The 15,234-nt window shown below is 39.8% G+C and overlaps 1 protein-coding gene across 1 annotated transcript in view; it reads left to right on the top strand.

Annotated features, from left to right (window-relative positions):
• The window catches only part of DNAH6 (dynein axonemal heavy chain 6), a 3,423,448-nt gene that overhangs the window by 2,548,153 nt on the left and 860,061 nt on the right, over nt 1–15,234 (top strand). Inside the window, exon 46 of the mRNA XM_069626424.1 lies at nt 349–580. Coding sequence (XP_069482525.1) covers nt 349–580 — 232 coding nt within the window. The remainder of the gene's footprint in view (nt 1–348; nt 581–15,234) is intronic.

Here is a 15,234-nt window from a genome sequence, read left to right as displayed (position 1 = left end):
ATTTGTAAATCACACATCGCCCGCAGTCAGTGCATCCATCACCCCTAACGAGCCGGTGCGATTTGCAGCCTTCACCCCGCGTATGTTAACAATGCCGGGAGAGCCATGGGTAGGGCTTCAGTGGGCAGGGAGCTGCTAGAAAATATAGATGTTTTGATCCCTAGCTCTTTTTATTTTATTTATTTTTGACAAATAACCCACTGACTGCTGTGCTGGTTTCAAATTCCAAACAACGATTGATCTGTTAAAGCCCACCAGCATGCCATAGATCAGGAATTGTTGTTTTAATGTTTATTGCAAATGCCAATGATACTGAAGTCAAGTGCATCTTTTGTGAATTTCACGCAGAATTGCACGGATGATTCGCCAGGAAAGAGGAAATGCCCTGCTGGTTGGAGTTGGAGGCACCGGGAAACAGTCTCTGACTAGGCTGGCCGCTCACATGTGTGGCTATAAATGCTTTCAGATAGAACTGAGTCGAGGCTATAACTATGATACGTTTCATGAAGATCTGCGGAAAGTTTACAAAATGGCAGGAGTAGAAGACAAAGACATGGTGTTCCTTTTCACAGACACACAGGTAAGCATCTGCAAATACATGGAATCTCAATGTCACGTACGCATGAAAATTACATTGTTCAGTTAAAAATGCAAGTCAATATATTTCAATATTAATGCCAGAGAGGCAGAGCGCGAGTGCTCGCCGATAAAAGGCACGAAGTTTAAACGTCTATCCTCTGCATTTTACTGGATTAAATACAAAAAAGGACAACAATATCTGCGGCAGCATTACGGCACATTCTGGCATCGGATATAACAATCCCACGTCCCTTCAGGAACAACATGTAGAAAGCGCAGTACCTGCAAGTCGTGTGCACCTGCAATCACATGTCGTGTAAACAATTATTGATAGTAATATGGTGTGGCAATGGAATTGTATATTTAATGTTTTCCTTAGAATTATTTCGGTTGAATAAGCAATTGCAAGCTACTGTTTACAACATTTATTTTAACACTAGCCATACCTTACTTTTTCTTGCATATGGTTCACAATACTCTGCCATTGAAGGCACCTACAAAATATGGGCATTGCAAATTTGATTTGACAAGACAAGCAGTTGGGCATGAATAGGCTTGTTTGGGTGAGGGAGATGTGTGGGCATTACTCTCGTTTTACACTTTCAAGGCAGAAAATGCGAATGCTCAAAAGGCATTCATCTAATTGCTCCCCTAAGTTTGGAACCACTGTCAGAACTTAACATTTCTCTGAAGACGCATTAGACCACCCATTGGATTGTTTATTATTACAGCCACTCCCACTTTGTACTTGATAAATGGAAACAGATTTAAATGATGGCATCAGATGTCAATCCGATATGGTGCTATTGGAGCAGGAGGACAGTGTTATGGTCCTTCAGCTTGCAGAGGGCTGGCGTATACTATCCACTCAAACTTCGCAATCCCATGTATTGGCATCAGGATAGTCTTTTGATTGGACTTTGGGGAAGAATTCTCCAGCATTGTTGTCAGCCTGATGATGGGAATAGTTTTGAGCGCTTAAAAGGTAAGCCATACGGATACAACATACCTGTTTTGCTGAGAGACACTCAACAAAAGATGTCACAAGAGAGACTGCTGTATGGCAGCTGCATGACGACTACAATGTATAGAGTAGTCAAAAAGGTGAATGAATAATCTAAACAACTCAAAATCTTAATCTTCAAAATATACAAGAAAGTCTCAATTTACAATTGTTATCTCGAGGTTTTGTGAATTGGGAAGACCAGGAAGGCACCAAAGAACTGAATTGTTAGGAAAAGATTACGGGCCTGAATCACATAAGCGTTTTGTAATGGTGAAATCCCTGTGTGAAACAGACCCTATGAGTGCAGTTTGTTAATCCTGTTTAAAAGGGAAATTGAGGTAGGCAAGTTATGGATTAGGTGAACAATCATATGTTAAACTAAATGCAATAGTATTTCATTTGTTGTAAATCATTGGCTGTTTACTGTTTGTTTTTAGAAGTATTCTGCCATTTGAAGGCGACTTTTTCATTCGCTCTTTCAGTAGCCAAGATTTGTATATAAAACCACTGGCAACATGAAATAGCAGAATGCTGGAAGCCAGGGTGGACACTTGATAGTGAGCTGTAAACAAAAAGGACCACCCTAAGGACAAGTCTCAAGCAATCGGAGGTCATTATCAGGAGAACACCTGATGAAGCAATGATATGGGCAGGTTCAAGGTCCCATCTTTCCCTTCGTTGCTCTTTAAGTAACTGCAATGAAAAGAATTGCATCGCTGAAAATCATATATTTATTAGGAAAAAAGAATAGAGAAACCTAAGCACACAATCCAGAAATGACACACTTTCTTTATGTGAGCTTTATAGTCCATGAGAGAAAACCCTTAAGGGCAGTTTGCATGCTTGCTTGTATACTCCAATGTATTCCTAATTGTTGTCATGACAGTAACTATTTTCGTTTCAAGCTTTATTTATTTTTTTAGATTTATGTGTTTGACGTACCCCCCAACGTTAGGCGCTGACATACTTCACTGCATTGAAGACTTTTGTACAGCCGAGGGTCATTTTTTCTTCGGAATATTATTAAACTAAAAAGGTATCTGCCCACAGCATTGATTTCCGGTGACTTGATCCTCCTGAGAACCTCTGTACAATGTATTTGGAGAACAGTCTTTAGAAAATACATCTTTAGCGTTTTTTTCGGCAGTGTTTCCCCTGCTTGCAACATGAACATTGTATTTACAGCACAGCACAGCGCATAATTAAAAGGTTCAAGCTGCTTCTGCCCTAAAAGCAGCCTTTTCCCTAACCCATGAACTATGTGTACATTCTTCAAAACATTAGTAATCAGCACATAAAAAAGCGAACATTAATTAACACAGAGAGGTCTGGAAGCCCCTCTACCAAGAACAAATACGGCCAAATAACCTGTTCTATGGGAAAGTGCCCACTCGGGATAGACAACAGCCACGTTTTAGCTCACTGTACCTTTCACAGAGGAGAAATCTCCAATTGCATATCAGTCTGGTCCCACCCACTTGGGCAGACCAGCACCAAAATGCTAGACAATTCTCCTATGAACAAGAGTACCAACAGCAACACCAGACGTGTTTTTTCGGCCTAGTCAGGACTCATCAGTTTCACCCTAAGTAACCCAGGTTAATCCAGACATGGACCCCTGCCAATCTTCACCTGAATGAGGAGGCCCAACAAGGCAGAAACACGTGTCTGGGGTTGCTGATGGTACTCTTGTTCATAGGAGAATTGTCTAGCATTTCATTTCGGTGTTGGACTGCTCTTTGTAGTATCATAGCTTTACATTGTACTGGGGATAGTTATATACCTGTGGGTGTTCTATGTAGGATGGTTGGTGAAAGATAACAGTGAGAAGGGATAACGTTGGTGTTGTGGAGCTTGTGGGGCCTTTACCATATGTTGCTCATGAGAGAATAAAGACTGTTATATCCTGCATGAAGACTGTGTCGTCATTCTTTCAAGTGGCAGCAAGGATGGGATGGGGTTTTTGTTCATGGCAATAGCACGATTCCCGAGAGTTGAAGATGCCCTACAGTGCCGCTGGTATATAGCTGTGCTTGCACTTGCCAGCGAGCCAGTAGTACAGTGTTGCCCAATTTTGGTGTTGGGACTGGCGGATAACCAGCAAAGCCAAAAGTTTCAGATGTAGACCCATAGTAAGGATTGGAAATATCCGCGCGCACTGTTACTGCAATACCTATAAAGCTTAAGTAAGGCTTTGGCAGTATTAGAAGAAATGACCCGCAGACACCGCGTGTGCATGATGGCCATCTTTAAAGCAGGCAAAATTAAGAGGACATTGTGCAACAGTGCATGAGGTGGCCATAATTAGGACAGGCATTTTTAACTGTTGGAACCAAACGCTACGCAGCTGCACAAGCATTTTTTCCTTTGTTGCACTTGTAACGTTCAGCAAGATTACGCAATTGCGATACTATGAGAAAGGCTTCATTTGAACTTAATTGGCAGCACCAGTTATTCCTACCCTTATGAATATTAAATATTAAGAATTACAAAGTTATATCTACCTTATTCAAGTGAAGCTTCCATTTCCAGTATCAGGCTGAGTTTTAAAGGTTAATCAAATCACAGTTGAAGCATTTAAGGTGTGATTTATCTATTTCAATTATAGATCTGCACTATATCACCATAAGATGCAAGGAGTAACAGTCCACCCTACCCAACCATTTCTGGCCACAGTTGGCGAACCTTCCATTCCATGGAGAGAATGGAAAGAATACTGGAAAAACTATATTGATACTATTTACAATGGAACCTTCACAGCTAATAAAATGAAAACATTGTTATTACATTCCTTAGGACCAGAGGGGCACAGAGTGTATAGAGAATTGCCTCCTCAAAGAACTGAAGGTGATGATGGAGATGATGATAGTGTGGATGAGTATGAATTGGCAATGAAAACTCTGGATCCTTACTACCAACCAAAGACCAATGTTGTAGTCGATAGATATTATTTTTATACCAAGAAACAAGCAAGTGAAAGTGTGGATGAATATGTCAATGAACTAAAAAAAACTAGCTACGAGTTGCAATTCTGGGGTGTAACACAAGATGAATTGATCTGAGATCAAATTATTATTCATACAACTAGTACTGTAGTACAAAAGAGGCTTTGGATGGGTGGTGATCCGTCTCTAGAGGAAGCAATAGCCATTGCTTAAAAAGTTGAATATACTGTGACATGCAGCAAAGCCATCAAGGATCATGAGGACGATTTGGGAATAAAGATGACTAAAGTTAATGGTGTAAAATAAAGTGAAGTACCTAAGGACATCAATTCAGTGAGAAACAAAGAATGGAAGAACAAAGAATGGATCAAATATCCAGCAGGAAGAAAGGAAGAAGAGAACATCAAAGGAACATATACAGGAAGATGTTTTAGATGTGGAAAAAAGGGATACTATGCCAACTCGCAACATTGCCCAGACTTACATAAAAAGTGCTCTGATTGTGGAATGAAGGGTCATTTCAGCCCTATGTGCAGGAATAAGAAGAGCTATTCTAGGATAAAGTGTATACAAGAGGATGAAGATGAAGAGGAAGAGAACCACGTAGAGGACATAGTTATGATGGGAAAAGTAAGGGAAAGAGGACTACTCCTAAAACCATTTTCAAAATTGACAGCAGAGTGTCAAAATTTACAGTGGATTTACAGTGGATTCAGGTTCTCCATACACAAGCATAAATAAAGAAAGATGGCACGAGTTATGTTCTAAGGGTTTAAATCCTGTTTTGAAGAAATCAGGTATTAGAAACTCTGGTGCTTCCAGGGTTCAATGATTCACATATTTGGATACAGACTTGTACTAGTTGAATTTAGAGAGAGAATGACAGAAGTTCAAGTATATGTGGCTTCCAAAGGTGTAAATGTGTTGGGTTGGGAAGATCATGCCAAATTACAAATTAAGTTGAATGCTGCAAGTGTGGAACCAGTTTGCATTGTGGTAGCCAGTAATTAAATGGATAAGGCTAGAATTATGGAGTCTGAATATGCTAGAGTTAAAGAGAGATTTATTTCCCAATGTTTTCAGTGAAAAGATTGGGAAATTTACAAGGATATAAGCATAATATTCTTGTAAAACCTGATGCTCAACTTATGAAGCATGCTGTAGGACATATTCCCATAGCCTTATGGGAGGATGTTAAGACAGAGCTTAACAGATTGAGAGAAGAGGGAGTGATTGAAAAAAAAGTTGATGCATCTGAGTGGGTATTTCACATTGTGGTTGCACGGAAACACAATGGCAAAGTCAGGATATGCATGGATCTTAGGGAATTAAAGTTATTATTCTAAAAAATATCCATTACCAGTCATTTCTGAAATGCTAAATTTAATTGCTGGAGCCGACATGTCCTCCACTATTGACTAATCAGCTCCTTATCACCAGATACAGTTACATGATGACAACATTTATTACCCCATTTGGAATGTACAGGAATGCCAGGATTCCGTTTGGTCTGGCCTCGCACGCAGCCGTATTTCAAAAAGTAATGTCACACTTGTTGGAGGGAATTCCTGTTGTACCTGTATTCCAGGACGATATATTAGTGTGTGGATTAGGCACGAAAGAACATGACCAGAGGTTATGTATGGTACTGAGAAATATAGAAGAGAAAGGATTAACAGTAGAATATACCAACTGCAAGTTTGGTAGTGGAGAGGTTGATTACTTATGGCACACTTTATCTAAGGGTGGTTACAGACCTAAGTTCAAAGCCATGGAAGCTATAGAAAGAGCGCCTTATCCATGTACCAAAGATGATTTAGGGTCCTTTTTAGGATTAGTGGAGTATTACAATAAATTTGTAGAACATTTTGCAGAAATAACCCAACCATTGAGGGAAATGATGAAAATAAATGCATAAATTACACGGAATAGTGAACATGAGAAATGTGTAGATACTGTTAAGAAATGTATCTAGAAGTACTAAAAAGTACTGTTTACTCTGGTCACGCGCGGAGGAAGCTCCTGTGGATCTGATTGTTGCGTTGCTGGGAGCCGCCTGCACGAGTGAACGTCCGTCAGGAGGACGTCTTTGGCTGCAACACCCGCCTGCCTGGCCCCAAGAAAGTGAAAGAGGACCTTGTTTGCTGCCTCCACCCCCCAGGTGCCCAGGCCCCCCTGGGCGAGTTAAAATCCCGGAAGCCAGCGCACCCGCGCGTGGACCTAGAAGTACTAAAAAGTACTGTTTACTGTTCACGGTGCACGGCGCAGGTGCGGGATTCGACATCAATATTATTAATTGTTGTTGGTGGAAATCGGGGAGGGCTGTACCCTATGTGGATATATGTGGTAAGTTCCCTGGAAAATTGATTGGTGGTAAATTGTAAAAGCTTATTTTTCTCATCGTGTGAAAAGGGGTCATATGATTCTCAGGGCTACCTGTAAAAAGCCTCAGACGTAGGAAAAAAGATCCGATGGCTATAAAGAACAGGTCGTCTTCCCTTGCATGCTCTACCCCTAGACGAGTTTTTTCTATGAATGGGACACTGGGGAATGTTGATATTCGGCAATTTTGTAACGGATCGCTATCCGCATTCAGAGCTAAAACAGCTACTTCGGCGGGTGAGCGACCCGACACCATAAACCTTGCCACACAAGCCTCGGAGTCTGGCATAAATAGCTCCCCAATTCCTGTTGAAGAGGTGGGAAATTATCAGTTTAGGGCTGGTAATGATAAGACTCTTCTTACGGATAAGTCCCTAACTGATACCGCTATTTTGAAATCTTTGCCTGCCATCTGTCCGATTCCTAAGCCACTTGAGAGTAATCCTCAAGAAAAACCGGATATAGCAATCATTGATTTCGAACCAAATGATTCTGTGTTCTCGAACAGTTTGATGTCAGAGAACCTCTCAAGTACTCCTATAATGTTTTCTGACTGAGCAAAGTGGTGAAGAATCTCCCTCTGGAAATGCTCCCCACTCGCCAATAAATATGTCCTCATCACCTATTCATGTCTTGATGCTCAATCAAAGCACAAATACATCTCTAGCCTGTACCCAAGAGACTAATAACATGTTGAACATAACTTAAATTCTATGAATGTAAAAATGCATGCTTTGTTTAAAATGTTGAGATTATGCGAACGTAAATTAACTGCATTGGATGGAAAATGGGACAAAATACCTCAATGGCTAAGTGAAAGAGATGAGGCTATTAAAAGCAATCAAGCCAAGAATTATGGGAATCAGACATGCGTTGCTCTAGTAGCCACCCAAACTGAACCCACTATAAGGTCTTGTCAATTGTGTAAGAACTGTATCCCTGAAAAAATCATCTGAGGTGATTCCAACTGTCTTGCCCTGTTTTCCTGGGATCATTTATGATAGATTTATGGAACAAACATCTGGTCCAGATGGGATCCCTGAACTAGAGGAGCAAAACAAAATTAAATCAAGCGACAAAATAGTCAAAAAGAAAGCTCCTATAGTAGTTCCTACGGGGGTAAAAAGAACGAAGCAATTAAAAGAAATACTGAAAAAGCTACCCAAAAATCAACCAGCTTTAAAGAGTAGCGGTAAGGCGTCAGTGAAACACTTCTTTAAAACCATTTCCCTGCCCAAACGGAATACTCTAACAACTTCACAAGCAATTAAAGAAAAAAAATATCAGTTACTTGCGCAGTCCAAGAGACTGGATACTCTTAAGTTTACCCCAGTTCAGGCAATGGATTACTCACCATTGGATGAGCTGGTAGAAATATTGGATGTGGAGAACGTTGAGCGAGAGAATGAACAAAGCTTCGAAGATACACATAGGCCCTCACTCACTCAGGGAAAGGTGAAAAATGATGCTCAACTAATGGCCCAAAGAGCTGAAATAAGGAAAGCTGTTGATGCCTACATGTCTGAGACTCATAACCCTGTGGCGGCTGCTTCGGTTGCAACTGACTGTATTGAAAAGGTGGTTGACCCTGTTCAATCAGAATGCTCCATAGCTAATAAAAAAAGGTGCTAGGTAGGGAAGCTGCTCTCGAAAGAAGCTGTGGAAGCAGGGAGTTATTGAGTAAAGCTGATGGGGTAGAAAGAGAGAAACAATGGCTGGGCTTGCCTCCTGTTGCTATGCACGAGGCTTTGAACATAACAGCCCTTGACTCACTTGATGACTGTAAAGGGTCTCAGCAAAACTTCTCAAACTCCATTATTGCTTTGATTGAAAATGCTGTTGGTAAGGCGATAGCTAAGAACTTGCCAGCAAAGCAACCAACCCCCAATACAAGCCGGCCCAATGGGGCTGAGAAGATGGCAAAATGTGCGAATAGAAAACTCCCTGCTCTGTACTCCTTGGTATTAGCTGGCAAGCCCCCTCCAACCAGACAATATGATCTAAATAGGAGAGCTATGGGAGCTATATTCTCAGAGATTCCACAATTACAGGACATTGTGTCTTCTGGTTTTGCATTGGTCGAGTTTGTAACAGAAGGGTCCCTGAACTCGGTAAGGCTCTGGATTAATTCTATAGTTGTTCAAAATTTAATTTGGCAGAATAAAGAAGAGCTTGCCAAATTGGGGTTTAGCCTAATGTTGGAAACATTGGAGAAAACTGATATACCCATGAAAAACCGAAGTGTAAGATTTGAAAGCCAGCCTCCTGTTCAGGCTATGATCGGTACTAAAAATATCCCTAATAATACTACATGCGTATGTAACAATCATCATACGAAGAATTAACAAAGAATAGAAGGAAAAATATCCCTTGTGAGTTGGAACACACGAGGGTTTAAACATTTGATTAATAAGGATCAAAGTAATCTAAATGATTGGGACATAGTACTTTTACAGGAGACGTGGCTGTCAGAAACCCCACTTTGGGAAAACCATGAAATTCATATAAATGCTGCTATTAATTCATCTAGTGGACAGCCTAGATCTGGTCTACCAAAAGCAGTGAAAATGGGCAGAGGTCTAACCTCGCAATTTTGGGCCATCCCGAATAAATATATGCTTCTAGCAAAAGTGAAATTTGAGAAAACCGAGGTGGCTGTTCCAAACATTTACTTGAACCCGATTGCCATGTCTGACGACACATTTTTCTTCGACCTAAATTCCTTGCTAGATTTAGTCTCGGCTGACCCTAGAGATAGCGCCTTAATATTGGCAGGTGATCTAAATTTGAGATGGATGGAGCTCCCTGAGATTAAAAAGCAAACGAGATATTGGAGATGGGATACCTTAGTTAAAGCGAGGAGGTTGTTTATGCTTAATGGTGCGCTAGCCCCGGACTTACCACGAGTTGAGACATGGCACAAGGGCGACAGTAAGTTGATTATCGATTACCTATATGTAAGCAGAGAACTTTGGCGTTCAATGACAAAGTTCTCTGTACTAAGAACAAATGTAAGCGATCATAATATGTTGACTACTGAATGGGGGATGAGCATAGCGGAACCGGCAAAAATAGATCTAAAGCAGGGCACTAGTGTGGTGAATATGAGAGGGAACCACCTTTGATGGTCAGATTCAGAGTTAGTACAATTAGGCAGCAAGCTGAGATATATGTCTGAGCAGCCTGACACATGGGCAGGCAAGTCGAAATATGTGTACACTGACGCTATTCAAGCTATGAGGTAAAGTAACTCCGAAGCGCGGCCATTTACACTATTTTGACCCTGAAATCAAGGTCCGTAAAGCACAACTCAGAGCTGACCTTAGGCATTGGAGAAATGCGCCTTCCCCTCAATGTCAGCAATTAACGAACACCCTTAAAATGTGCTACAGAAATTGGCTAAAGTCGCACCAAGCTTCCATGTTACAGGTGGACAGACCTAGTATGTTAAAAACACTAGCTAGCAAGAATATCGCGAGAATGTGGGATATGATAAATTAATCCATCTCCTCCCCACATCTAGTTAGACAATCGACGACGGTTTCGTCACGACTATGGGTTGAACATTTTAGCATGCTGTATGCTCCGGTGAAGGGAGAGATATCAATAGATAATATGAAATTACTCCCCCCTTTCCGCCTAGAATTTGAATGGTTGGACATTTTAAACCTCATTAAATCTGTAAGTAATTCCAAAGATAGTGGTCCTGATGGGTTGTCAAATTTCCACCTAAAAGAGAATCTGGATATTTGGACGTCAATTCTGTTTAAGATCTTCTCCACAGTGAATTTGACTCAATCTCTACCCGAGTCTTGGACTCGAGCAATTATAGTCCCGATATATAAAAAGGGAGAAAGAGCGTCACCTTCGAGCTATAGACCCATCTCCCTTTAAGATATTCCGGGGAAACTATTTGCTAAGATCATCTTTAAGCAGTTACAGACTTGGGTGAGAGAAAAAGGGCTGATTGAATATTATTTCGAAAAATATGATTCAAGCCCAACAAACAAATCGAAATAATCCATTATATCTGGGGTTTATAGACGTTCGAGCTGCATTTGATTCAGTGGATAGAAATTTGCTGTATAAAAAATGGAAGAAACACGATTGCCCAGATTCCCTCCTCTCATTGATAATTTTACTTCACTCAAATAATTCATTGAGAGTCAGGATTTCCCTTGATGGCAAATGAACTCCCGTAATTAAAACAGAGTGAGGCTTAAGCAAGGGTGTTCCCTCGCGGCTTTTCCATTCAACTATTTTATTTTAGATCTGGGGCTCGAATTCAATAATTGTTCTGGTGACCCGTCAAAACTAGGAGGCCAAAAAATTGCTTATTTACTATATGCCGACGACCTTGTATTATTGTCACAAACACCACAAGGCCTTCAAATATGTTGACAAAACTGGGCCTCTATGTACAAGCAAATCGATTGGAAATTAACATCGCAAAGACCCAAATCCTTAAATGTGGGAAACAGCAAACCACTAGGAGTAATATCTTTTCCTGGAAAATTCAGAATGAAAGCGTACAGACTACAACCCAATATAAATACCTCGGGGTGTTAATCAACAATGTAATATGCAAACAAGATGAAGACCTAGTAAGGAAGCATAAAATGCAACAGCTTGTTCGCAATCACAATTGTTGATTAGGAAGTACGGGAAGTTTTCCATGAAACATGTTCTTTTATTCTATAAAATGAAGGTTCTCCCAATATTGCTGTATGTCATTGAAGGGTTCTTACCAAGAGAAAAGTGCTACTGGGATCAACTAGAGTCAGGTTACTAGAAACAGACCCTATGCCTGCCTAACTCTGTGCCAATGGCTATTTTGCGTTATGAACTGGGATTGACATCCATGTATGCTCAAGTATCCTGGAAACAGTGTGCCTTGTTACGCAAATGCCTCCTGGAAAAGGTAAGTAACAATATATCGAAAGTGATTGCGCATCATTTGCTGAAATCTGTAAATCCCTTCGCCGTTAAATGGAGGAAACATGTATATAATGAATTAGCCCATGCTGACACCACGATAGTTATTGGTTTATAGTGAAAAGACCGAAAAATAAATATAAAAAAAAGGTCGAACCAAAAAATCTCGAAAAAAAATAAAATTGAATTTTTTTTCAATACGTTTTTTTCGAAATGGGGGTCCCCCCCCAAGCCCCGTTTTTTCATTTTTTTTTATTTTACCCCTTTTTTTTACTTACCTGACCCCAAAAATACATATAAATAAATTTGATATTTTTTGTTATTCGATATTTTTTTTTCAGCCTTTTGACTGACCACCATAGTTATTACTATCAAATCCTGTTAGAGTAAAGGAAAAAGTACATCTGGCTGATTGGGTAGCAAACATGACAAGGTGCTCCCAATACAAGGACTTTGACATCTTCTTATTTGGTATTAACAAATATGGGCTGATGTCAGACTACTTGTTGAAAAGTCCTTCTCCTAAAGTAAGAATGGGATATTTAAGATTCCGGTTAAACCTATGGTACAAAAGGGATGTCCTTTGTAAAAGGAAAAAGCTGGCAAAAGAACAAAACTACTGTAGATATTGTACTGTGCCAGAACAAAGAGAGACCCTACAACATCTGCTCGTGGAATGTGTAGCACTCTGCGATGTACGAACCAGATGTTTTGCACTCACTCAGGTAGTACAAAGACCAATGGAGAGTGATGAAAGATGGCATGAGCTGTTCTCTAGTACCCGCCCGAAAATTCAGATTGCCATAGTGCAATTCCTTCAAATTGTGCTCCCTGGGTTAGAGGCGTATAACGGGTAATGTACTATCTATAAGGCTATTAGGTAACTGGTTGGTTGAAAGAGGGAAAGCCGAGTCAAGTAGCCTTTTAAGTGGAACTTTTGTAAATAGTATGAATTGGTGTGATCATTCGTATAAAATGAATTGTTATTAATTATGTGATAATATGAGTATTGTAAGAATGTGTTATCTTTTAGTCTTGTAAGATTGAAAATTATTGTGTTTTTGTATATGAATGTTATTTATATGTTAATGAAATTTGAAAAGTTGTAACACAACTATAACAGATAAAAAAATAAAAATGTATCCTTGATGCACCATCATTAGGGGGTATGTTCCAGGAAGAAAATCTACAATTACAGTAGATGCTAGTGGCAAAGGATTAGGTGCTGTGTTATCTCAAAATGATAGAGAGAGGGAGAAAATAATTGTTTGCTTCTAGGGCTATACATGAGACAGAATCAAGGTATTCAGTGTTTGAAACAGAATTACTAGCCTGTTGTTGACGAGTAGAACACTTTTGACAATATGTGTGGGGAGATAAATGTACAATCAAAACTGATCATAGACCGTTAGTAGAAGTTGTAACTGTCAAGGGTATGTCTAAAGCTACACAGAAGATGAATGGAGTATAACTGTGAAATTGAATATTTCCCTGGAAAAAGGAATTGTATTGCATATTTCCTATCTATAATGCCTTGTGAAGAGAGTATAACATGGATAAGTACAGGAAAGATAGAGGAAAACATTGAGGAACAAGTGTGTAGAAGTTTTGAGTTTGAGTCTAATGAGCAAATTTGTGGTGTACTTAATGTGGTGAGTGTGGAAAGGTGGAAAGACGCATGTACAGAAGACAATAATTTGGACCAAATAATTGAATGGGTTATAAATGGATGGCCTAATGAAATTGGTGAAGATTTCAATCGTTAGGTTGTAGTCAGGGATGAATTGACTGTTGAAGATAATTTGGTGATGAGTGGCAACCGACTGAGGTGTTAAAGGAGGAGATCATAAAGCATTTTCATGAAGGCCATACAGGGTTGTCAATAACTAAGAGGAAAATTATAGAGAAGTTTTGGTGGCCAGCTATGGACATGCATGTGGAGAGATGTTTGCATCAGTGTATAGCTTGTAACAATTGCGATAAAAGATGGTTACCTAGAACTTGCCTTTAACTCCTATTCCTGTTGCTGAGGGACCATGGATGGAGTTGTCTTTAGATGTGTTGGGTCCGTAAGAGGGTCTAGGACATGGTAATAGATTTTCTGTTTGTGTCAGTGGACAGATATACCAAGTGGCCTGAGGTAGCTGTTGTGGATTGTGCTACTACAAGAAAAGTGATTTAGTTTTTGGAAAATATATTCAGAAAGGGAGGTGTACCTAAAGTAATTATGAGTGACAATGGTTCATAATTTTTCAGTAAGGAAATCAAGGAGTATGTGGAGAAGATGGGTTTTTAATGGAACTATTCATCAGTGTATCACCCCCGAGAGCAATGGCATGGTGGAAAGGTTGAACAGGGTGATTGGTGATTGTATACAGTTGGCCTGAGTGAATGGATTGGATTGGATTGGAGAGAGAATCTCTGTGATTTTTTATGGAGTATAAGAATTACTCTACACAGTACTATAGGAGTTTCCCCTTTTCGGTTTATGAGGGGCAGAGAGGCCAATAGTAAATTGTGCCGAGTTTGGTTGAATGTTAAATTAGGTGTACCAGTGGTGGACAAGGATTTGGTGGCTGACCAGATAAGATTTAGCCAACAGAAGTACAAAGATTACCATGCTAAGAAATTCAGAGGTAGTATCACTTAGAAAGGTGGGAATTTTTGTGTAGGTGATTTGGTGAGAGTGAAGATGTGTAGAATGTGTAAGAAGGGTTAATCCAAGTTTTCGAAACCTGTGAAGGTAATTGGGTGTTTCAAGAATGCAGTGAGAGTTTGAAAGATTAAAAATATCAAGGCTTACTACCACATAATAGAAATACACCAGTCACAAGGTCAAAGTTACAATTGTATTTATTTAGCAAGTGCCCACTTGGTCTTAACACTCCACAATGTGTGCAAGCAGACACTGTGAGCTGAGAGACTACTGAACATTCCAAAAGTTCATATATTTATACAAATTCTTCACAGCCTTGGACACATCGTCCAGCCACTCTTCATATAATACATAACCTAGGGTTTGTGACCTAACTACATAACTAATTCATATTTAAACATCAAACAATTCACACATTTTCCAAATACAAGACACAAAGTAACATTGCTCATTTTACTCGCTTATATTTGTCTACCATTTGTTCTTGAGTTTAAGTCCGTTGGTTCCAAGGAGAGAAAACATGGATTTTTGCAGAAGAGCACGTTCAGCTATTCATTATTCTACTTTATTTTTTTTTTCATTTTTAAAGTGCTCACACAGCCCGCGGGCATTGAGGTGCTGTTACAGGAATTGTTTGTTTTTTAGTTGCATAATTGTTTTTTTTTTGTCTTAGTTGCGCATTTATAACATTCTTAAATACCCATAGGTTTCTAAGCACGGACCCGGGGATC

The sequence above is a fragment of the Ambystoma mexicanum genome, chromosome 6p (genome assembly GCF_040938575.1).
Source record: "Ambystoma mexicanum isolate Mex_15411 chromosome 6p, UKY_AmexF1_1, whole genome shotgun sequence".
Lineage (NCBI taxonomy): Eukaryota > Metazoa > Chordata > Amphibia > Caudata > Ambystomatidae > Ambystoma > Ambystoma mexicanum.
Note: the sequence above shows the minus strand (reverse complement) of the source record. Positions and strands in the feature narration are given on the sequence as shown.